At 44.5% G+C, this 25,785-nt stretch overlaps 1 protein-coding gene across 1 annotated transcript in view; it reads right to left on the bottom strand.

Moving 5' to 3' along the window:
* C2CD5 (C2 calcium-dependent domain containing 5) overlaps positions 1 to 25,785 on the bottom strand; it is a 124,023-nt gene that overhangs the window by 95,697 nt on the left and 2,541 nt on the right. Inside the window, exons 2-5 of the mRNA XM_015416466.1 lie at positions 12,131 to 12,217; positions 7,675 to 7,846; positions 4,389 to 4,484; positions 2,947 to 3,102 (exon numbers count right to left, since the gene is read on the bottom strand). Coding sequence (XP_015271952.1) covers positions 2,947 to 3,102; positions 4,389 to 4,484; positions 7,675 to 7,846; positions 12,131 to 12,217 — 511 coding nt within the window. The remainder of the gene's footprint in view (positions 1 to 2,946; positions 3,103 to 4,388; positions 4,485 to 7,674; positions 7,847 to 12,130; positions 12,218 to 25,785) is intronic.

The following is a 25,785-nucleotide window of genomic DNA, read 5'->3' as shown; positions in this document are numbered from 1 at the left end:
TCCGTCCCATGGCCTGGCCGGAAGCCGGACTGCATGGAAGTATCATCCATAAAGCTCTGCAACTGAATCGCCGCCACTCTCTCCAGTAATTTGCCCAAATAGGGCAAATTGGAAACTGGCCGATAGTTGGCCAATTTGACCGGGTCCAAGGACGTTTTTTTCAGGAGAGGGCGGACCATCGCTTCCTTGAGTGCCCCTGGGAACAGCCCCTCTGCAAAGGACTTGTTGATAATATCCCTGAGGGCACCTTGCAACCCTTCACAGCCAGCTTTTATGAGCCATGAAGGGCAGGGTCAAGACTGCACGTGGTTGGGCGCTACCGTTGAGAGCAATCTGTCAACTTCCTCAAGGCTGAGTGGACTGAAATAATCCAGAATAGAACTAGAAGACGCGCATGGGGCCTCGAGGTCGCTCACTGTCTCAACTGTGGCAGGGAGATCACGGCGGAGCAGCAAGACTTTATCTGCAGAGTAGCTCGCAAAGGCCTCACAGCCGATATCCAATTCCCTAGTATTTGGCCTGCCCTGGGGCAGCTCTGTTAATGACCGAATTGTTCTAAACAATGGTGCCGGGTGTGAGCTAGCAGACGCAACTGTGGCGGAGTAGAACCCACTCTTCGCGGCTTTGAAAGCTAGGAATTCAGAGGACTTGGCAAACAGATTGTTATAATGTTATAACAATATGTCAGTTACTGACTATAAAACCTTAATGGTATGGGGGCGGATGGCTGCCACAAGGGACTAGGGCAGGAACAATGCAGAGAGATCTGCCATGTGGAAGCCTTGTTGCTGATGTGCTCTATCAGCACATGCAGCAGCACAAACAAGGAAAAACACCATGATCTTTGAAGCATCTAATGGGCTCTGCACTGCTATTTTTGCATTAATGAAAACATAACACACAAAGATTCTCTAAAACAGGACAAAACTTTAATGCTACCCAACGTAAATGTCCTTTTTTATGTTTAAGCCAATGTTAATAACCACAATTTTGTCCGCACCAAAACAGCTAAATAACCGGAAGAAGAGGGAAAACCCTCTCTGTAGATAGAGATATAAACATGATACAGTCACTGCCAGTTTGGTTTTTTTAAACTATGTGTTGAAAACCAAACAACAAGGAATCTCTAGGGAACTGTTCCAACAACAGAAAAGCACCGTGGGACTATAAAGATAAAGGCACTAAACACATCACAGCACCTGCAGACTTGTAAAGCCTAATGTTCTCTGTGGAAGAATTAATTTTGTTGGTATTGCAGATTTATACTGGAAGATTTACATAGACACACTGAAAACAGAAACACACAGAACCTGTAGCGTTACATTTAAAAAACTATATCCAAGATGGTCTTGGCCATGAGGTAACTGCACTTTTTTGGGGGGGGGGCAGCACTGAGCTGCCCTGGCCTCCCACCCCACTCATTGCTGGCCTCCTGCAGCAGGTGAAGATGGTGAAAGGCTCGAAAGGCTCACACAGCACCAGCAATGCCAGCCTGTCAGGAAGTGCGGGTAGCAAACCCACCACCCATGGCTGTGGGACCAGTTCGGCGTAAATATGCGTAGAATCAAGACCGTTCACATTCTCTTCCTCCAGTGAACTGTACTAATCCAATTCATTAAAAAAACACCCAGAATTAGAAGTACCAACTCTGTATACCAGGTATGTCCAACAGGTAGATCACGATCTACCAGTAGATCACGGAGGGGTCAGAGGTAGATCACCAGCCCCACTTGGTCTCCTGGTTTGCTGGACAGGTGTTTGGGGTTTCTTTGATGATTGTTTGGTGGTATTTGGTTATTAGTGCCAGTATGATGAATTTTTATTTTTACTTTTAGAACTGCATGTGTGGTTTGGGGTGGGGGGTTGGAACGCAACTTCAGTGGGTTAAGATCTAATTTGAAACTAATTTGAAACTTTATTTTCATGGTGGTAGATCACCGGCAATTTTGGCCGGAAAAAATAGATCACTACCTGTTCGAAGTTGGACATGCCTGCTGTATACCATAATCAAGATCAAGTGGGCATGCAAAGTGATTTTAATTGAATAATATACTGACAAGCAGGGAATAAGTGGGGAGAAGAAAGGAGCTCAGACTTCCAAAATCATTCCTATCTATGTAAATTATTATTTTTTAAAATTTCATCTTAAGGCACAGGAAAGACTACACAAAGCATGGAAGAACAGTTTCACTGTACACTGCGAAATACTAAACCTACAACCTTTCGAAACAGCACAATTGTTCATACTATATGATCGCAGGCTGAATTAGCTCCCAGCTGCTTCATCATTACACAAACAGCTGAGTCCAATTCTTCACACATCCTAGTGCCTAACTGTATTGTTTTGTAGAAGGACTTTCATATAGTTCAGCAATCCAAAATGACCTTTGAAATTCCAACCTTCTAAAGGCTACGTGGCTGGTTTTTTTGTTTTGTATGAGCTGCAGTTTCAGAACAGCATAGAAATCACCACGGCGAACAGCAGATACTAAATCTATTTGCAAATTGTTGTTAGGCTTACACTTTAACAACTAAATGCTTACCTGTTGCCATTAATGTGGATTCTCCACTGGCAACTGTTAGCTCTGCATGAAAATGCTTTCCACTACGCTGCTGTTTTTTTTTATATTGCAGCCAAGCACATTACACCATACTGGTCTTTTATGGTATTTCTAATTCATTCACAGGATGTAACTAATACTATAGCCAGGATGGGGAAACAGAAACACATTTTACTGGGGCTCATGATTCCAGGGAGGCCCCGCAATATGTTTAATCTGCTTAAAGAAACTGTACACATTTAATAAGCCTGAATAACAATTTTTAACAGAAGTAACACATTTAAAATGAAACGTCTGTTAGTGTGTACACACTCCATCTTGCGCACAGTCTCACCCACACAACCCTAAAGGCATTTCTTTATAGTAGTAACTAACTTGTGATTACCTGACATTAATGAAATAAGCCTCTGTCTGGCCTCATTCGATGCTCTCGGTGTGCGAATTCGGTCTATCCACTGATACTCTGGGTCTTCATTCACCACCAGCTCTTCCACAAAACCTTGAATGATTACAGCTCTGTAGCACTTTGGAATGGATGTAGCTGTTAAAACATAAAGTGTATGAAACAGAAGTCTAGAGACAATACATTCTAAAGACAACGCTTTTAAAGTTCTAACTGGATATTTTACCCAATCTTGCTCCTTGAAACCCGAACTTGGATATTTTGCCCCTTGAAAACCCAAACAGATCAGTAGCCAGGATCCAAAGTGCTGATTTAGGCCTACCCTGGAGGATTTTTTATTTACTTTTTCTGTAACAGAAGACCTGCTTGTGCCAGATGACAAACTGCTTTTGAAGAGTTGCCCTAGTGCTTAAAACAGTTTGCCATATCACTCAAAACCCCTCTTGGGCTGCAGACAGTTTTAATACATATCAAAAAGCAGCACAAAGATGAGAAGTAGAATAATCCACACTGCTCAAAAGGCTGGTGAAACAAACAAACAAAAAAAGGCTGTGTTCAGAAGCAACGCCAAACAAATTTGTTGGTTACATGAACAAGCCTGAAATTCAGATTCTCTCCTATGCTTCTATTTTCTGAGAAATCAGCTCGCTTTTACGTCCAAACCAGTCAAACAATGGCAGCATTCTGGAGCCACAGACACACCACACCTTGTGACAAGAACAAGCCAGGAAGTCTTTTGGCTCATAAAATTCCTACCCCACTTTCCCTTCACACCAAGAATGAACTAGCCACAATGTGCTGTGCTATCTCATCAGGCGGTTTAGAATATTTGTTTAGATACAAGTAACAAGTTGCAATTTACCCAGTTCACAAATCACAACAGGTTTTGAGTAGTTTAAACCAGAAGTCCTCAATTTCAAGATAGCTCACAAGAAAGAATGGATGTACCAATCCAAACAACTGATATGGGGTCGAAACTTGCACATGCATGGAAACCCAACCACTTCCAAGTGGTTTGCTGACGCCATCTGAATACAGTCACACAGGCTTGTGCAAACCATGCTTTCCAAAAATGGTTTGCAGGCAAAACACAGTCAACTGCATCTAGTTTAGATGCAACAGCAAACCACGGTTTACCATTAATGAGGATATGAGGGAGGGAATCCCTGTACATGAGAAGGAAGACAGAGGCAAGCATGCAAACCCAGTGGGCAAGCACTAATAGCCGGATCAGTTCACCATTACGCATAAACCAACTCCTAATCCCAATAACCCTCTTAAGAGACCCCACTAGTCAAACAAGATTTTTAATTAAGTCACATAAGACATTTTCCTTTGTGTTTCACAGATATTTGATACACAGCTTTTTCATTTTCACGTATTAAAATATGTAAAGAGATTCCAGAAACTATTTTTAGACTCACTGCAAAAAAATTTCACTCCACACGATGACTGTCTAAAACGGTTTAAATCGTTAAAGAGATCCACTTTCACTACCACGTTGATCTCTCCACGTATACCTGTGTATGGAAGAGGAAAAACGGATGAGTGGGAGAACTTGTGCAGCAAAAGGAACATAAAAATTCCTATGCAATCATTTGATCTTTTAGAATTTGCAAAGAAAAACAGAAAACAACTGTGAGCTATGTTTTGGTCCTGTTACATAGAAGCAGCTTTTATAGCTGCTGACTAGAGTTTAGGAGACCTTGCCCAATGTTGAAGAAACAGAATAGCTTTATCCTATAAGGAAATGGAATGAGACTCCCAATAGTTATTCTTTGTTCCTGAGGAAGGACCAGAAGTCTGAAACACTGAAAATTACCTAGGAAAAGTGTTGAATATTTATCTTGTATACTTAGACTTTGGACTCTGTATTTTCCTGTTATGGATCTTGTTGGCTTCTGTATTTTCCTATGAGGGATTGCATGAATAGATTCATTCCAGACTACATGTGCATTTCACTTTGTTGAAGTCTCCTTTCGTATATAAATTTTTGCGAGAAATTCAGCTCACAGTTGTTTTCTGTTTTTCTTTGCTATTTCCTACTGTGTGCTGTACTGCTTGTTTTTGTATCTTTTAGAACTTGCCAATCAGAATACCTTGCTGGGATTGTGACAACCGGAGACACTGCAACGATAATTTTATTTTTATTTATTTACAAAATTGGTATCTAGCCTTTCTGCTTTTACAAGGGCCACTAAGGTGGCTAACAATTTAAAACATACATGATAAAAATCACAATCCACACCCAACCCCACACAACTCATATTAAAAAGGATTATTTTAGTCAAAAGGTACTTGCGGAGTTGGACTCGATACTCTGATCAGCTCCCCAACTTCAGTTTTTCAAAACTTCCTGACCTAGCGATCTGTATTCATAACCCTGGCGTGTTTTGCCAGTACTTTACCAGGCCAAATATGGGAATCAATTAAATGGATTCCAGTAATTTCAGAAGCCTTTTTTCCATGCAATACCAATCCTACCATATTATTCAACTTTGTCCTGAACACTCACAGATCCAGCTGGATCTGAGAAACAGCCAGTTCACGACATCTCTTTGCAGCACGATCCTAAACAGAGTCACAACCCTACTGAAGTTAACGGGCTTCGAAGGGTGTAATGCTGCTTAGGATGGCGCTAAAGGTGTCGTATGCTCTAAGTCCTCAAACTGAGGATAGGATAAGCACACAACCAAAAGCACACACACACACACACAAACGAATGAAAGGCTATGAAAATATATTGACAAAAGAACACTGTGCACTTCCAAGGGGCATTGTCTGCCTGGCTGCCATTGAAGACACATCGCTGGACTGAATGACCTACTCCAGCAAGACAGTTCTTATACTCAGATGAGATCAGGAGTGGCACACCAATCACAACAGGACTTAATATGCAATGATGAGAAATCGAATATTAAGGTCTAGGGAAGAAACAGCTTTGAGACACTTAAGATACAAACCATGAGAGTGATTAAGCAACAAGATACTCCGCATCTGCCGATCTTGATCATTTAGCTAGCACAGTGAATAGCTGCTGATGGATCTATCTAATCCTTTTAAAACACTGTCTTAAGTTACTGACCGGAACACAATGCACAGTATAGCATTTTTACTAAATCAGTGCTTTGAAAGCTGATGATTAAAACATCTGGGGATATACTGTCTTAGGGAGAAACAAAACACACACCATTGAATCTGGAACAGGGGAAAGGCCGGAGGACACGCTCAGAACAGAACTAAATTTGTCTACAGGCGTAGGATGTCTCCAAAATTGTTCCCTAACTGCAGGCATGAGGTCCAATGACATATAAAACCCACTGCTTCACTTACATTCTCTCACCAGCCCATGAAACATGAGTCAAGAGTTAACACGTTCATCAGGAAGTCAGCTGCGGGACAACAGCCTTAATGACCCCATGTCCTGTGCTGTATTCATTGGAAGAGTATAGGCCATTCTGGAGCTTAAGTCTGTTTTGCTACACAGACAAATGGCACATAACTTCTTGTTGTTGTTTTAAGAAACTGCTTTGGAAAGGTGGGGAGCAAAAAAAGATCCTTTTCAATACCACTTCAGAGATCATTTTCAGGACTATCTTTGAGGGGAAACCACACAAAATTTTTGGCACATAATTTTTTCATTTGTGCCTGAAGTTTCATTTATGCTATTCTAGCAAAGTTCTTCCTGAACTTTTATTCATCCTGGAATATTACTGGAGACATATCAGTGCTATAAACGTTGGCAAGCGGAAACTATGCAGCTATGAAATGTGCTCTCTTGAGAATTTATATTTCCTTTATAACCATGTCCTGCGCTGGCATCAAGCTGAAACTCAATGTATCTCTGGACACGGGCCATCGACTCCCTGAGGTAAGACCAAGCCATTGCTCTTCAAAGCCCCTCCTTCAGCCACCGCCAAGAGCATGGGGCAACAAGGAGGCAAGCAGAATTTTTACCCAGAGAAACCGACGCTGCCAGAGAGTGGCGCAGATGCAGCAGCAATGGAACACAGAGCAACAATGTCCCGGCCAAGAGAGGCTGGCGACATCATCAGCCAGCACCACAGAAGCAGTGCTGGCTACAAACAGGCCCCAAAGAGCCCTACTAGCACAGGACTCCACAGCCCAGGATTGAAGGCCAGTGGTTACACCCCTCCCCCATCTGGCCAGGACAGACCAAGTGGCCAGCTTGGGGGGGGGGGCTGGGCTCAGGCAGGGAGAGTGGAGAGGTGGGCATCCCATCAAACACCAGGGGGTGGCCATTGGTTGCAGGACATGGGGAGATGGATGGCTGAATTCTGCATGGCTGAAAGGGCTGAGCCACCCCCAGGAAGGATAGGAAAAGAAGGGGTTGGAGAGGCCCGCCTGGAGAGAGGTGGGATGACTGCTTTTGAAAGGGAGGCTCCAAGATCAGGCCAGGGAGGAAAGGTGGTGGCCCAGGTGAAGCACTAAGGGCTGAGCACAACCAGCGGGGGGGGGGGAGCCAGGTGATGCAATCCTCTCCCCTCCTATTCTAAGGCTTAGGGAGCTTCCCTTGGTATAGGGGACAGAATGGTGGAGTCGCAGCGGGAGAAGCCTCACAAATCACAACATTTAAATACCAGACTAGAAGCAGCTATGCTTCTATATCAAAACAACCTATATATTTCAGCCGCAAAAGCTACCCGAAAAAAAAGCTTAAATGTATTTTAAAACAGTAACAAAACTTACCGTGTATTGTATCATAAATCGGAAACCATCCAGAGATGACTGTAGCTGCTTCACTGTATAGCAAAGGGTCAATATCAATGTAAACTTTTCCAATGGCATCATTAGCACTGTAGGTATCGTGATCCAGGACAGTTATTTGTAGAGGCTCATCTTGCAGATCTTCATCGTCCACCTAAAAAAAAATAAAAATGTGCTGTGGTGCTTCAACATCCAACTAAGCAGGATCTTTTAAAAACCTTCCTTTAGTCTTATCTCCAAGGCTGCATTCAGAAGCTGTGACAGCTGCCATTAAGGCAGGCCTGTTGTTAGAATCATGTGCATGCCTCACACCTTCCTTTTCACACAGAGAACCGTGGTTAGACACTAGCTCTGATTACACATGGCACGTGAGTACAGAGGCGCAAATTAACCAAAGGCCATTCTTCCCTCCCCAAGCTGGGGTTCTCCTGGTCCAGAATCCCGTTTGAGTGTGTGAGAGGAGGAGGAGGAAGAGGAGGAGATTGGATTTATACCCTGCCCTTCACTACCTAAAGGAGTCTCAGAGAGGCTTACAAACTCCTTTCCCTTCCCCTCCCCACAACAGACACCCTGTGAGGTAGGTGGGGTTGAGAGAGCTCTGACAGAAACTGCTCTTTTCCAAGAACATCTCTGACAGAACTATGGCTTGCCCAAGGTCATCCAGCAGGTGCAAGTGGAGGAGTAGGGAATCAAATCTGGTTCTCCCAGATTAGAGTCCACACACTTAACCACTATACCACACTGGCTGGGAGGAGAGGAGGGAGGAGGAGAGGAGATTGGATTTATATCCTGCCCATCACTATCCGAAGGAGTCTCAGAGCGGCTTACAATCCCTTTCCCTTCCCCTCCCCACAACAGTCACTCTGTGAGGTAGGTGGGGCTGAGAGAGCTCTGAGAGAACTGTGACTGTGCCAAGGTCACTCAGCTGGCTGCATATGGAGGAGTGGGGAATCAAACCCAGTTCTCTCAGATCAGAGTCCATGCTCCTAACCACAACACCAAACTGGCTCTCACCAAACTGAGAGAGAAACAGTGTGTGTGTGCGTGCGTGCATGAGAGAGGGAGGGAGGGAGAGGGGGAGAGAGACAAAAAATGAAACTAGTTCCTAACTGGGATTTTGTGTGAGAGAAGGGATGACTGAGGAGGGAGAAGCAATGGGCTCACCTCAACCCAGCAACAAACCACATTTGTACACACATCCTGGCTTAATGTTGGCTTGCTGCAACATCCAAATACATTCCTGTTTTGTTCCTTTTTTGTGTTGCAACTGTTCCACACAGCAGAGATTCTGCCCACTGCCTTGCTTCCACTGGTTTATCCTCTGGTTACAGTAACATCTGAACTGAACAGAACTGCTGTCAGTTCTGGCCTACGCTGGTGTGAGCTACCAGCCTTGTCCCCAGCTCGCCGTCCACTAAGCGGTTCGAAAGCTTCGGCGAGTAGATAAAATGGGTACCACTCCTTAGAGAGGGTGGGCACACTAAACCCCCCCGGTGGGGGGAGGTGTTAGCCGGCGAAATGGAATGTCCAGCTCGTAAGCCTGGAAAGATCTCTTCGGCATTAAGAAGCCTGCGATGGGCCAATCCAGCCAGGCGGTGGCAGTGCGACGCAGCAACTCGAAGCAGTCCTGGAAAAACTGACGTAATCAAGCCAAGCCGAGTGAATGCCGTCTGGAACACGTCCAAGTCTACAGCTGAACAAAAACCCCGGCAGCTGCAAACGTGTGCGACTTAAAAAGATTTATATGTTGTCCTCCCTTACCCCCTATGAATCATTGTTAGTCCCTTGTTAAGATGTGTTTGAGCGATTAATAAATCGAAAGATATTATTATTATTATTATTTCCAAGTCGCTACACTTAAAAACACACACACGTAGAGAACTACAGCCAAGTAATTCCATTTCATCTGTATCCTTTTATGAAGCCTCATGACAGTGCAATTATGTATTCCAGATTCCCTTATTAACAACAGTAAACTATCAATTTTAAATGCCTTTCTGTCATTTGGAAAAATAAGTCGCACTATATTGGAAACTGTATTCTATAGATATCACTAGAAAACATTCTGTCCACGGCTGGTGCCCAGCCTGGACCCCACCCAACCCACCTCACCCATCCGAGACAGCAGAGGGTGGCCAAATGAAGACCAAGAAGCATGAGCATCACACATTCTGACTGCAAAACCATCTGGTCCAGAACACAGTGACCAAGGTTATTAACAGAGGCATGGGGCAGTAAGTACTGCTCTCTGGTATTCTAAGACCAATTGTTTCCAAGCACAATTCAAAGTGCTGGCATTGCTCTTCAAAGCCTTAAGCATTCCAAGACCAGCAGCCTGGATCCCACAAACTACAAGTGTGAGAAGGCTTGCAGGTCCTTCCTGCCCTGAAGCAACCCTCCCCTACAGTCCCTGAAAAGATTATGCTGAGAGCTGGGGGGACCTCATGGAGAACGGTGTGTGGCACAGCAGACTGCCATGAAGAGGTGGGACTGGATAAAGTTGCCCCACCTTTCTCTACTGCTGGCACAGAAAACACAACACAGTAAAGGGAGGAAGAACAATTTCACTCATTTTCCTCTCCTCACAGCAGCCCATCAATGTGGCACAGTATTTTATCCCCAAGACTTCTCCAACCTTACAATCTACTTTCTAGGGGTCACCAGGAGGTGCTGGGGGAGGCAGGAAAGATCCAGGAGTGCCTTCTGCTTGAAGTTCATGGGTCCAGATCAGGTATTTCGAAAAAGTACTTTCTCCCATATAAATCTGACCACCAGCAGATATCATCAGAACCCTTTGTCTGGATACCATGAGAAGTCAGCTGTAGCTCTTGTTCCAAAATGAGGCAGTTTATAGTAGAACCACTGTAGAATGATGTTTTTTCAGAGATACAGATGCACAAGACCAATTTTCAAGTTATTTGTGGTAAACAACAAGATGTAGTTAGGTCTCAATTAAATACTCTCAGCATTCTACATCAGTCCCCAATAAGGCATATTTGACACAATGGTCACCTCGAGACTAGACTACTGTAACGCTCTCTACATGGGGCTGCCTTTGTCGCAGATCCGGAAGCTACAGCTGGTGCAGAATGCTGCGGCCAGGTTGTTGGTGGGCGTCTCGGGCTGGGAGCACACCCAACCTGTGCTGAAAGCACTGCACTGGCTGCCTATAGCATACAGGATTCGCTTCAAAGTGCTGGTGCTTACCTTTAAAGCCCTACATGGCCAGGGTCCGACCTACCTGAGGGACCACATTTCCCCATATATTCCCCAAAGAGCACTTCGGTCGGGGTCACAACACCGGCTGGTGACCCCAGGCCCTAAGGAGGCCAAGCTTGTGGCAACAAGGGCCAGGTCTTTCTCAGTAGCAGCTACCTGGTGGAATGAGCTCCCGGAGAGATCAGGGCCCTGCGGGACCTTGTGCAGTTCCACAGGGCCTGCAAGACGGAGCTCTTCCGCCAGGCTTATGAGTAGGAGCCGCCACGGCCACTTACACCACCGCTCCTATATAGAGAGAGACCGCTGGGGGGCTGGGGAACATCTTCCTATTACCCCAGCCTTCCCCCTGCTACGCAAGATGTTAGGAGTTTATATGTGCATCCGTAGAATTGATTTTAATCTGTTTTAAAATCTGTATTTTTGTATTATGTAATTTTGTATTTTGTATGCACTTAGTGCCCTATGTGAGCTGCCCTGAGCCCATTCGCGGGGAGGCGGGGTATAAATACAATAAAATAAAAAATAAATAAATAAATAAAAGTGAGGTAGGCATTTCCTAGAGACGGGGCCTTTTTCTGTGGTTGCACTCCAGTTAAGTAACACCCCCACACACCCACACACCTGGATTTTGGCCTGGCAACATCTTAGTAAAACTTTAGGTACTGGGCAAAATCTAACCTGTTTACCCCAAATCTTTGGTGGTAGAGGGTGTTTATTTTGGGGTGTTGTCGCTTTATTACTTTGGGTTTTTATTCATTCAATTTATACCCCGCCCTCCCCACCAAAGCAGGCTCAGGGCAGCTTACAAGGCCACTGGCATCATAAAAACATTAAGACAGTAAAAACAAGTTAAAATCATAAAAACAAATTGCAACAGTGCTTCAGTACTGATGCTTTTATTATACTGCTGTTATTCAATGTGGCTTTACATTGTTTTTGTGTATTGCAAACAATGTACCCTCTAAGCTGAGGTAGTGTGAGCTGGCTCACAGTTTTTTAGCCTCCGGTGCACACATTTTTATCTTAGCTCAGGGAAGGCTGGCTCCAGAGCAAACTCATTTATTCAGCTGCCAAACTGCCCACTCACAACTTTAATGCCAAATGCCAGTAGCTCACAAAGTAGAATTATTTGCTCACAAGACTCCACAGCTTAGAGGGAGCATTGATTGCAAACAATCTTAAGTATACTATGGGGCTCTTCACTTTTTGCCACACTTACCTCAAATTTAAACCATTCAGAGTTCCACTGAGGATTGAGAGATTTGGGATACACATCTGTCTTAAATGTAGTGTTTCCAAACTTTACCTAAAAAAAAATACACATAACAAATTAAAGCATGATCTCTATTCTGCATTTTGTTCCTAAGTATTGAATTTACAATACTTAATAACAGAAACACCGCACAGTCGATCTCAAGCATGTAATTTGATGGAGGGCATGCCATTTTCATTTGAACTGAACCACTTGAAGCTTCTTGCTCCTCCTCCTCCATTGCTGTTTAACTGAGTTCAAATCTCTGCACACAATAGAGGCTGCATTTAGAAATGGCAGCCTCATTATTTTAAATGCACAACAAGTCTGCTGTGAGGAAACTGACAGCGAACGTGAACCACCAGTCTAGTGGTGCTTATATGATTTGCTGCCCTGCTGTCAAGCCCACGTCCTTTGGCACTGCATGCATATTCAAAGCATTCTAGAAACCTCTCTACCATCACCACAGGCCAAACACCAAATGACTGTGGAATACTCATGTCTTCCCCAATTATGTGCAAAGTAGGATAGGGAGTGTTTCAAAACGCCTCTTCCCCCACATCCTATTCGGAGGTCGTTTTCTCCCAGCCAGGCCCTAATAGTGGAAGCAAGCCCAAAAAGAGAAAAGCAGTAGGGGAGAGAATATTCAGCAGCACTTAACCCCACGTTCCGCTTTACACATGATTAGGGCGCATTCTTGTTTGCAGAAGTGAATCTCCTGGTGTCATGTGCAGGATGTAATCAGTGTATCTATACATCATAGAAATCTTCTATGATCACACAAATTAGGCTCCACTACAGCCCTACCACCAGTGTTCCCTCTAAGCTGAGTTAGTGTGAGCTAGCTCACAGTTTATTACCCTCCGGCTCACATATTTTTGTCTTCGCTCAGGAAGGATGGCTCCAGAGCAAACCTGTGTATGCAGCAGAGCAAACCTGTGTATGCACAACTTTAATGCCAGTAGCTCACAAAGTAGAATTTTTGCTCACAAGACTCCACACCTTAGAGGGAGCACTGCTTACCATCCTAACAAAGGTGCTATTTCAGTCAATCTCTCTCTACTGTGCTGTATGAGGTCACGCATGGGGAGACATAACCGTACAAACGCCGAGCACTGGCGGATCTGAAAAGGGGGGTGGGGTGGGGTTGAATGTCACAACACTAAGAGTCTATGAACAACAGCGTGCCCACTGAGCTGCAATTCTAAAAAGTTTAGCTTTCTCCAGAAAGCGACCATACAGCCACACTGCACAATAATGGAAAACATCTGGCCTGGGATCATTGTATACTGTGCTACAGCGATAAAGCCCTCCTGTCTCACACTCTGTCCAATCCATAACTCCAAATCCATCTGCGTCTGCTATACGGCAAAGAGTAAGATAACAGTTTTGCACTCAGAAGGCTATGCGCTTGCATTGGAGTAATATGGACTAGGTCTCAGAGGGTAGTCGTGTTGGTCCACAGGAGAAGAGCTAGATTAGAGTCCAGTAGCACCTTAGAGACCAACAAGATATTCAGGATATGAGCTTCCGAGAGTCAAAGCTCCCTTCGTCAGATATATCTACAATCACAGAATCATCGTTGGAAAGGGCCATATAGACCATCTAGTCCATCCCTCTGCCCAATGCAGGACCAAGAAGCCCCCTGAGGCGTGCACAAAGGCTTGCACACACTTCTTCATTTCCCCTTCCTTTTATAACACATCCTCACACTGCATCAGAGTTTTTTTGTTTTCTCCCCGGAGCAACTCAATTCTGAGTATGCCTGTGGAGGAGGGGTGCATACTACTTGACACACAGCTTCAGTTTTACACTTATGAAGTTCCATTTTGTTCGGCGTAAGATCCTCACAGATTCTGCTACCATCAACTGAATTCATGGCCTTGCTAGTAATCCACTCAACGACTAACACACAAATCTTGTGTGCCTCAGTTTATACTCAGCTTCATAAAAAATAGTATTTGTAATGTTCTTTTTAAGCAGGAAGATCTAATGTTAAACAAGGTTAAAGGTAAAGGTTCCCTTGCTCGAAAGCCAGTCGAATCCGACTCTAAGGTTGCGGTGCTCATCTCCGTTTCCAAGCCGAAGAGCCAGCGCTGTCCAAAGACATTTCCGTGGTCATGTGGCCGGTACGACTAAACACCAAGGCGCACGGAATGCTGTTACCTTCCCAGCGAAGTGGTCCCTATTTATCTACTTGCAATTTCTTGCTTTTGAACTGCTAGGTTGGCAGGAGCTGGAACTAGAGACGGGAGCTCACTCCATCATGCGGCACACCCGGGTCTCGAACTGCTGAACTACCGACCTTCCACAGCCTGCAGTTCAGCGTCTTAACCACTTGAGCCACCGCAGCTCCTTTAAACGTTACGATCCAACTAAAATGAATCCCACCAAAATGCAATTCGAGCCTCACAGTGCCACGTTGGAATACAGTCACTCTGTTGGGAAAAAGTGATAAGGCTATAGCTGCAGTTCCGTGTTTTAAGAAGTAACTGCTAACATTATTTGCTACGCTTTAAAAAGGCATGTTTCTTCACGTCCACAAATTTTTAAAACGTGATACCATTTTCAGCCCACCGCTCTCTCCTCACGTTCACATTATAATCCTCACCTTGAACACTTAATTGTTCTTCACCAGCCTAACAAATCTGGGTGGGTCTCAGAGTTAAATTACCTATTTTCAAATACCACCAGAACTCATTTTAACCTTGTAGTTATTCACCCGTGCAAAGAACTGAAGCCGAACAAATTCAAACATGGAGAACACCCTGTTGATCTGGAACTTCCAACAGCATACTGACTCTCATGCTAGGATTTCTGATCATGAAAAACAATATTAGGGTCCTTATCTCAAGCTCTTGTTCTCAAACTGTGCCACATTCTTGAGTATCCTTAGAGTATTTACAAGGGGTGTCCCCTTACTTACAGGTGTCATCCCTCTCAAATAAGTTCATAAGTACTGCACTGTGCCAAACAAAGAGCTGGTCTGCAAACTATGCTCACTATGGGGAGCAGCCTGCAGCCCAAGAGCAAGCACCCCATCTTACCATTGTATCATCTAGAACAGGGGTGTCAAACATGCAGCCCAGGGGCCTGATCAGGCCCCCAGGGGGCTTCTATCAGGCTCGCAGTGGAACTGGCTGTCTTCTGCTTCTTCTTCCAGTTCTGCTGCTGCTGCATCATCGTAGGTTTGCAGCTTACAGATACACACCTGAACAGCATACTCAAGATTGCAACAGCACAGACATTTTGATGCAATAATTCAGAGCAAGAGGTGTCGGTTATCAGACACTGTTAAATAAACAAAATATTGCAAGAGTGCGAATGTTTTAAGCATGCTTTTATTTTAAGTTTTTAAAAATCCCTTCGTGTTTGTGTCCTTTATAAAGTTTATATCTCTGCTACCTGGCATTACCTTTTATGACACCCATGGCCCGGCCCAATCAGGTCTCATTTATGTCAGATCCGGCCCTCATAACAAATGAGTTCTACACCCCTGATCTAGAACGTCTCAACTCATCATTAATTGGGGAGGGGGGGGGAATATTACAGTTGCCCTGCCAGTAAACACCACAGACGTGGTGGAGCAGGGAGGACAACATCAAGGTGGTAAGACAACGAGCTGTTTCCAATGGTATCTGAAGCACAAGAAATCCACTCTCAGGTAAACACATACTGAACAGTAAAAAATCATACCATTCATTTTATTTACAAAATGCATATACCACTCCTCTGCCTGCTCAGGGCCACCAAGGTGGGTAACAGCGAAAACGTTATAAAAACCAAACTAAAAATATACATTAAAAAAACATAAAATGGTATTTAAAGGCAAGAGGGGGGGTTCACTGAGGGAACACCAGATGAAACAAAAAAAAGCCTTTACCCACTGGTGGAAGATAGTGACAGAAGGGGACCAACAAGTATCCCTGGCAAAAGAGTCCCATAGTTTGGGCGCCACTGCAGAGAAGGTCCTCTCTCTGATTGTAACCTGCTTAATCTCAGAAGGTGGTGGCACCCAAAGATGACCTTAGCCATCAGGTAGGTTCGTACAGGAGTAGATACTCCTTCGGGTATGCTGGGCTTTAAAGGTCCACACCAGCACCTTGAATGGAAGCAAACTGGAACCAGTGTGGATGGGCTAAGACTGGACTAATATGACCCGCTCCAAGCAACATCCTGGCTGTAGTGTTCTGTGCCAACTGAAGTTTCCAAGTACTTTTCAATGGCACCCTCATGTAGAGTGCATTGTAGTAATATAATCTTACTAAGAACATAAGAGAAGCCATTTGGATCAGGCCAGTGGCCCATCCAGTCCATGTCACACACATGGTGGCCAAAACTCATGTGCCATCAGGAGGTCCACCAGCAGGGCCAGAGCTCCAGAAGCCCTCCCACTGTTGCCCCCCCCCAAGCACCAACAATACAGAGCACCACTGGCCCAGACACAGTGTTACGAGTAAGTGGTTTGAATCCTGCCTAGATTTCTGTGAACCCAGGGAGGTGGGATGATTTTCGCCTATCTCCTCCTCCTACAGGGAGATCTTCCCAAGCTATTCCTGGGGGTCCCTATCTTCCCAGAGCAGCATTTATTGGTGTGCTTTCACAGGAGGGAGGAATTGTGGGAAATTGCTTGCCCTCCATGCTCACAGCAATCTAGACAGGCTCCAAGTCCATGTAATAAAATGCAATATTATTTTGGCACAACGTAACCAGAAAAAGAAGAAAAAAACAGTCTACAGTGATAGCCCATATTGACACATACAAAAGACAGAGATAAGCCCCCAAATACAAATGTCAAACATACGGGCAATACATTATTAGAAATAATACAATCTGTGATCTAATATAGGTGTACTTTGAAAAAGATTACTGGACTGGCCAGCCACAGAAATTAATTAAAAAAGAATTTGTCCAGAACATTAAGAGATCTCTCTTCTGTACTGACATATTGAACAACTTTCCATCCATGTCGGACGCCAATTTTCGAGATGTCGCTATGTGAATGCATATTTGACATTTGTGGATTCACTGTTTTATCTCTGCTTTTTGTAGCTATTTTCTTGTGGGTTCAGTTTTGCTTCACTGGCTCACCCCTTTCTTCCTCTTCCCCCAATGGGGGGGGGGCGGCCTTGTATTCTAGTGAAATGTTCAAGGAGCCAACCCCCAGAGCAAGTGTGCATCTAGACTGGCTCATACTTTCAAGGCAGAGACAAGTCAATACTCCTGTCCTCTGGCTGTCTTCTGTGTACCCCCTCCATAGAGACAGGGGAGCCCAAAGCCTAAAAACAATCTATGCACCTTTGCTCAGTCTGTACTATGAGTACTGGATGAACTGAAGCCTCATCTGTGATTAGTTCAAGAAGGATACTGGATCCCTGGGTCTTCTGAACCAAGCAGTCTCTGCTTCCCAGGAGGGAGACACAGCACACCTGTGAAGAACCTGCAGCAGCAGAGTGTGCATATGAAGGAGCAAGAGTCTGAAAACGGTTGAGTGTGCCTCTGAATGAGGGAGAAAATAGTGTGCTATGTATGGCTGCAGCAAGAATGCATGAAAACATTTGAGAAGATGGATGTCTTTATGAGAGGAATGAAAGTGGGTTAGACTGTAGCAAGAATGTGTGTACTGTGCAGCGCTTGTGGGTGTGCATGAATGCAAGCTGCCAAATATATGCACACTGGCTGAATACATGAATGTGAATAGGACTTACGTAAAGGGACGTGAAGACTGCAAAGAAAGAAATAAAGAAAAGCAAAAATGGCAAAATAGCACAGAAGGAAAATAAATGTGTTGTTTACGAAAGAACAAATATGTCACCATCATCTTTAGGGTCCTTTTAATATTACTCTCCTATCTTCAGCCCTGTGAACACAGAAATGGACTGATTAGGAGAAGTGTTTTGCTCCTACTGAGGGTTCAGCTTTTTGGTGTATTTCTGATTACATAACAGATGCAACCTTGAACTCTATTAAAATGTCAGAGATTCAAATCAGGGTAATTCAAGGCAGTTCACTAGAATGAAATCTGGAAGCTGCTGGTCTGTGAGATTAGCCAAAACTGATGGATTTAAAATAGGCACACCAATTAGTTACCTGAGGAAATAGCTCTGGCTGAAACACTTTAATCAGCCGATCAAACAACCATGAGCTAAACAAGTTGGTTCCCAGATCAAGGGGCTTCCCACTCATCCTATCTTGCCTACACAATTCCTGCTCTTTCTGAGGCCTGTGTAAAGGACTTTTTTGTCCAAACTGACTTTAGCTTCCCACACTGTTAGCAGCCTTTTTTGTGTACTGCTAATGGCTTCATTTCCCCCAGGAGATGGAATGTCCGCAAACATTCCATGACATTCCAGGAGTCCAGTTAATGTTGCTAAGGCTTCACCTAGAACAAAAAATTTTCAGCTCTTTCAACAATAAATCATACCTCCCACTCTTTATCTGATTTACTATCACCTGTTCTGTTCAGTAGTTCTACTATATTCCTGCAAATCTGCTCGTTTGTTTCTGTGCCAACACCCTCGAATCCAACGGCCTCAAAGCTGTTCTTGTGCCAGAATCCAATCTCCCATTTCTGAGTTATTTCAAACAGCTCTTCCTTCACACGTCTCTAAAACATGGTTCACGCATGGATCACCAATGCACATTTGAAATAGATCTCTTAGCTAGGAAATGGGCCTCTCATATCCCTTGGTGTTGCTCTACCTTGCAGAGGGGCCTGCAACAAGTCACTGTACAAGTTAACACCACACCACAGTTGAGCTGCCCAGTTCACAAGGGGAATTCTCACTCAGATCAAGTTGCACAGCTGCCTCTGTCAGAAAGGGGGGGGGAATCAGTCCCCTTTCAGAGAGGAACAGGATCATGCACCACCGGGAAAGCTCCCCCTAGCTCTACTCACCCAGGGATTCACAAAAGCAAGTTCTCAATTAAGGCACAGTTTACTCAGCATCAGACAGACAACAAGCAGTTAGCAAAACCCAAGTAGCCTCCCAAGCAACAGGAGAATAAAGCAACAGACTCCCAAGCACAGAGAGACAAGGTGTACTTGACAGTCCACAATGTTGCCTGAGGGTCAGATATGCTGGCCTGCATAATCTCCTCAGGATGAGAAGGGGATGACCCTTTCCTAAACTGATGGCCTCTTTCTTATAGCATGTTCAAACGAACAGTCTTGTGGAGCTATGCTACATCACCTGGAACATGTGTAATTACATGTTCGGTATACGTTGCCCTGATGGACTGGACAAGACAGGCCCTCCTTCAGGTCTTATCTGGACCTTGGCAACGATATGCTCTCGTAGGGCATGTCTTTGGGGGTCTTGTTCCCTTGTAACAAACCACCGACCTTCGAGGGTGATAAGCCAGTCCTCTGGCCAGCTCTAGCTGTTGCAATAAGATATGCTTGTTTCTCAGAGACAGGCATGGGCTTGTGCTTCTTAGAAAGACAGAGAGGCCTGTTAAAGCAGAGAAACTGACTCAGAAAACGAAGGAAAATGGCCAAGAAAGGGCAGGGTTGGTTTTCATACCTGTCGGATCCTCCTGTATATTCTGCTGCATCTGTATGCAGCAGGGAGTCGGTCCTTTTACAAGGCATGCACGTGCGGTGTCTGGAGGCAGTTCTAGAGTGGATGCAGGCTAATAAACTAAAGCTTAATCCCAACAAGATGGATGGCTACTGGTGAGTGGAAGGTCTGAGCTGGGACTTCATGGTGCCACCTGTTCCAGATGGGGTTACACTCCCCTTGAAGGTGCAAGTCTGTAGTCTGGGGGAGCTCTTGGACCCAGGCCTACTGCTGGATAAGGAGGTGGCAGCCATGGCAAGGACTGCCTTTTTACTGTTTTGAGTGGTTAACCAGCTGTGGCCAATCTTGGGCAAAAAATAAATAAAGATCTGGCCACTCTGGAGCGTGCCCTAATTAAATCAAGATTAGATTGCTTCAAATGTGTTCTACATGATGCTGTCCTTGAACAGTGTTCAGAAACTTCAGCCGGTACAGAATGCTGCAGCCCGGATGTTGACTTGAGCGAGTTGTAGGGACTATATCACTCCAGTCATGGTCCATCTACATTGGCTTCCAATTTGTTCCCAAGCACAACACAAGTTTCTGGTGTTGACCTTTATTTATTTATTTATTTATTTATTTATTTCAGCTTACTACCCCACTCTAACCCCCTAAGGGGTCTCTGAGCGGCTACAGTTACTCATTTATCCCTAACCTATGGCCACAATTATTAGGGGTGGGGACAATCCCTACCGGCACCCAGTGGAGGGGGTTTTCTCCCAGGTCGGCTACGTCGACTTCGGCGTCACTAAGCTTCTGGCTACTTTCTGGCGGTCTTTCAGTGGCGGATCGGTCGGGCCCTTCTGTCACGCGGCATGCTCGGCGCGGCCTTGGCTCAGTCCTCACGGCTCCATCCCGCCTGCGCCATCCACGCTCGCGTGTCGTCCTGGCTCCGCCTCTGCGCCGACGACTGTTCCACCTCCGATGTACCCGGATGCCCTTTAAAGCCCTATATGGTTTGGGACCAGCATTACCTGAATAACTGCCTTCGGAGGCCCTTCATTGGGTGCCATCATCTTCTGAGATTAGGCACATGGCAACCCATGAGAAGGCCTTCTCAGTCATGGCACCAAAATTATGTAACTCTCAGTCCAGAGCAACTTGCCTGTCTCCATCTGTTGTGGTCTTCAGCTATGAGGCAAGACTTTTTGTTTTATCTGGTGTTCCTTCAGTGATCCCTCTTTCTGATGTTATTATTGTTGTTTTTGTGTGTGTTTTAGCCTGGTTTTAATAATGCATTTTTGTTTAGTTTTAATGTTTTTAAGACATCTTTTTATTATTTATGTTTTTAATCTGTTAGCTGTCTTGATGGTCCTGATGAGAGCATACAGGTGGGGTACCTTGTTAATAAATAAAATAATAAATAAGTACACAGCTGCTTGAATGAATACACAGCACATCATGCAGTGGCCTTCAATCCAGTCAAACTTTTAAAGCATACAAATCCACCAATCATAATGTAAGAACTTAAGAGCTGCCCCACTAAATTAAACCAGTGGGCCCATCTACTCCAGTATCTTGTCTAACACAATTGTCCTGGAGGCCAACAACAGGGCACAGAGGCTTCTCCCAAAGTTCCCTCCTGCAACTAGTTTTCAATGGTTGACTGCCTCTGAATATGGAGGTTCCCTTGGGTCACTAAGGCTGCGGTCACACAGAGCATTAGCCACGCTACAGAGACGGAAGATAGGCGGATTTTCCGGGCGCGATCAAACCGCAACATCTGGGAAGCGTAGAGCTCCCATGGCGAACCCGAGGCTTCCCGCCGAAGATGCGCGGTAAAAAACTAGTACCTCCGAGGTACTAGTTTCCGGAAACCGTGGGGCAAGGGCGGGCATCTGATCACATTTCTGGTGGTAGCTCGTGGCATCCGGCGCCCGCCCATGTCCCGTCGTGAAAAGGTTTTTTTCCCCAAGTCTCCACGGGATGCGCACACGCACCCAACAGCGCATGCGCACACTTCAGTTAAAAAAATAACACAACCCGTGCCCCGCGGCTTCTTCGCCACGCCGCAGGATTTACGTATGATCGGCACCTCCCCCCGAACCACGGGACGTCGGGGGAACGTTTGATCCGGCGGCTGCGCAGTAGTTCGCTCCGGGGCAAACAGCCACGTCTCCCCCCCACGATATCCGGCCCGTGTGACCGGGGCCTATGGCTAGTAACCACTAACAGAGCTATCCTCCGTGAATTTATCTAACTCCCTTTTAAAGCCATGTATGCTTGTGGCCATAACTACACCTCTGGCAGAGAATTCTACATTAATCACTGAGTAAAGCAGAAGAAAATTTTGTCCGTTCTGAATCTATTACCCGTCAACTTCATTGGGTGTCCTTGAATTCTAGAATTTTGGGAGAGGTTCTCTCTATCCACTCACTCTGCCCCATGCATAATTTTATAAATAAAAAGAAAAGAAAACGTCTTTTTTTCTAAACTGAAAAGTCCAAGTCTCTTCAGCCTCTCCTCATAGGAAAGGTGTTCTTAACCCCTTAATTAGAACCAACAGTTGTTTAATAGTAAGAACTGAAGACTTCTGCATTTAGGAGCCTCAAACTAGGGGCCAGAAATCAGAATCCTGTATTATGTTAACAACTACTGCATACTGGATAGTCTAGCATACTTTCATGCTGATCCTGCCCCAGCTTTGTCTATAAAGATTGTGCCTCATTTACTACTCATGTGAAAAATAACTAATGGAAAAAATATGAGATACTTGTGGCAACTCCTGGGACACTGCAAGTGTAGCATGGGTAGACTATGTACTTTAAGTATTCATAAATGCACTAGAGACAAGCGATACTGAAACATTCCTCAAACAGGCCATCATTTCAGCTAGTACTACTATACTAGTCTACTGCAAACCTCTAATGCGTAATCTATAAAACGATTGTAGCTCATTTAAAACATCTGACCAGCAGAAATAAATATTTAGACTGAAACTAAAAGAATAGTTCTGACTTTTTTGTTATGCCTACTCATGTCACTAATTTGGAAAAAGAGGGAAACAGCAGAAGACAAGTCTTCCTCATGTTGAAAAGACAGTGCAAGACTGAGACACAGAATTTGCACACCACTTTATCCAGTTTCAGACTCACAACTGACAATTCAGACATTAAAAAGGCTCACACTTCCTGCCCTTTTTCACTTCCTTCACAGTAACATCCTAAAGTCCTTAATATACAGACAGAACAGTTGCATTAGCACTAGCCATCCATCTACTAAAGATGTACAACACAGGAGATTAAGGTTGACACCTTAAGCACAAGGAGGACTTATTTCTGAGTTTAAAAATATATAAACACAGAAGCAATAAACACCACAACTAACACGTCACATATGAACTACAGAGCAGGGGGTCCCTCGTTTGAATCTTGTCTCTGCCAAGATGGCCTTATGCAAGCCACATTTCCCTTGGCTTCAGCTCTCTATTTGGCATGCAGGAACCATAATGCAGAAACTGGGGGGGAGGGGGGGGAGGGAAGGGAAAAACTCAACCCAAGATAACACTGGGAACCAGTAGGGTTAAACTGACCATATATATTATAAAAATACAAAATTTATTAAGGTGTACACATATTAAAATATATTCGGGTTAAAATTTTTTTCAAGTATCAAACTACTAAAAGCATATCAATTATTAATACACATGATGGGTTAACACTTTCCAACTGAAGACCAAACGCGTTTCGGCCTCAAAGGGCCTTCCTCAGTGGTCACTATACAACATAGTATAGACACACATTCAAACATATTTAAAGACCAGATGTTGTATCCTTATATGTTTGCAATTGTGTTGCTGGTATTAATGATGGGCCCTAGGAATGGCCATATTCATTCCAATTATTTTGGTGCTGAGATTTCAAAAGTCTGAATGTGTGTCATTCCGATGGAATGATGAGGGAAGTTTCACCTATTCAGCATACTGTGCAGCTGTTATAAGAGACACTCTGTGAAGAACCATATGACAACCATACAGTCTTTAAAGGCATCCACACTCCTACAAGAGGCAAGGAGACATTTATTAGGAATGGCAGGCTGCAAATTATTAAAGAGACTTAAAGGTAAAGGTTTCCCTTGCTCAAAAGCCAGTTGACAAGCCGATGCATATCACTTCCCAGTTTGGTATATTGAATACTGGGTGGAATCTAGCCAGCTTTTTCAGTTAATCCCCCTCCTTACTACAATTTTTGGCCCAAATGGCTTTCGTCCACAAAGCTCCCATGATTCCCAGCATAGCCCTTTTGATAGTTCAAGGGGACCCCCCCTCCTTTTATGGATGTGGAAAAGCTGGATGTTTGGATGTTAAAAATGTGGATTCACACCCTTATTCAGCCACGAAACTCACTGGATCACCTTAGGTGGATCACCTTAGTACCATTTCAGTTCTAACAAGGAAAATAATAAAAATTGTCTGAGTATGTGCCTTTCTGTCAGTGCTGAAGAATTACAACCAATACCAGTCCATATCAAGAACAAATAACAAGATCAGAGAGCATGTCCTCCTCTGTAACATGGAACATCACTACTTTTCATGTAGAAATCGGATACTGAGGAAGGAAGTTCACCTATTAACTGCTTCACAGGTTCAACAGTTCACACAGCAAAATCATTTCTGTGTAGGGATTATCAAATGATTTAGAATCTTTAACTGCACAATACGTAAAACTCTGCATGGAGATCATTGGACATAAAACGAAGTCAATTTCAAACTTCACTAAACAATCAAGATTTACATTCCTGTAAATCTGTAACATGCGCTCACTGCAAACACATATTTCTGATTACATCCATCATGCAGGTACATACACACACCAGAATCAACTGAGGCTTCTCATCAAACACGCACACTGCTTTTGGACATGCTGTGCAGAAGTTGGAAGCCACACAACAGTCTATGACAGGTCTGTCTAGCTTGTGACCGACCAAGATGTACAACAGCCCACCAGGCTGCCACTGAAGACTTACTGGAAACTTTAACTGGTCTGAAACAGAACTGCCAATTTGGTTTATTCACTGGAGCTTGCCAAATGGAATTTATAACTCCAACACTGTTCCCACTTCACATGTTGCCTATTTGGTCCCAAGCCCAGTTGCAAATGCTGACTTTGCCCTAAAAGGGACGTGAAAGCCATCGACTGTCTCGAAGCAAGAAACTCAGGGACAACCCCTCCCTCATATGTATGACGTATCCAAGACCCTTCTCCCCACCATCTGAGGGTACAGTAGGTAGGAGGGCAAGATGGATCCTTCTCAGAAGTTATGAAGACAGAATACCGGGGGGGAGGGGGGGCTGCATATAGAGAGAACAGTACAAATGAAACTATTCCGGAATGTTTCTGAGAAGGATCCATCTTGCCCTGCTACTTACCGTACCCTCAGATGGTGGGGAGAAGGGGTCATACATATGGGGGAGGGGTTGTCCCGGATGCATTTGGCTGGGCTGGCCACAATGTGTGCAGACCTGAACCATATGGGCCTCACATTACTTGTTTGTTTGGGTTTTCAGCCTGCCTCCTTCTCAAGACAAACAAAAAATACAAAGTCAGATTTCACCTAATTCAATGATATTTCAACATCGCCCCTTAGTCACCAAGTCTCAAAATAACAACATCCTAACCCCTACTTTGGCACCCAAAGGTGCAATTGTATATTTACCTACATGGAAGTAAGCTGCATGAAGTAGGATTTATTTCTGTATACAAAAGGAACAGATTACACCTGCCAGTGCCACAGCGTGACTTCCTTCTGATTCAACATGATTAGGATCAGGCTGGACATATTTTAACATATTGTGAGGACAGACCACAGCAAGTCCAATGCTGTGCATTTAGAAGTGCCCAGGTTCAATTACTCAGAAAAAGAGTGGGTTTTTATACCCCACTTTTCTCTACCTTAAGGCAACTCAAAGTGACTTAATCGCCTTCCCTTCCTCTCCCCACAACAGGCACCTTGTGAGCAATGTTCCCTCTAAGCTGTCGAGTCCTGTGAGCAAAAATTCTACTTTGTGAGCTGCTGGCATGAAAGTTGTGAGTGAGCGATTTGGCTGCTGCATGAATCAGT

This window comes from Gekko japonicus, unplaced genomic scaffold (assembly GCF_001447785.1).
Source record: "Gekko japonicus isolate JY-2015 unplaced genomic scaffold, Gekko_japonicus_V1.1 scaffold2164, whole genome shotgun sequence".
Taxonomy (NCBI): Eukaryota; Metazoa; Chordata; class Lepidosauria; order Squamata; family Gekkonidae; genus Gekko; species Gekko japonicus.
This window is presented reverse-complemented; position numbering and strand designations above follow the sequence as displayed.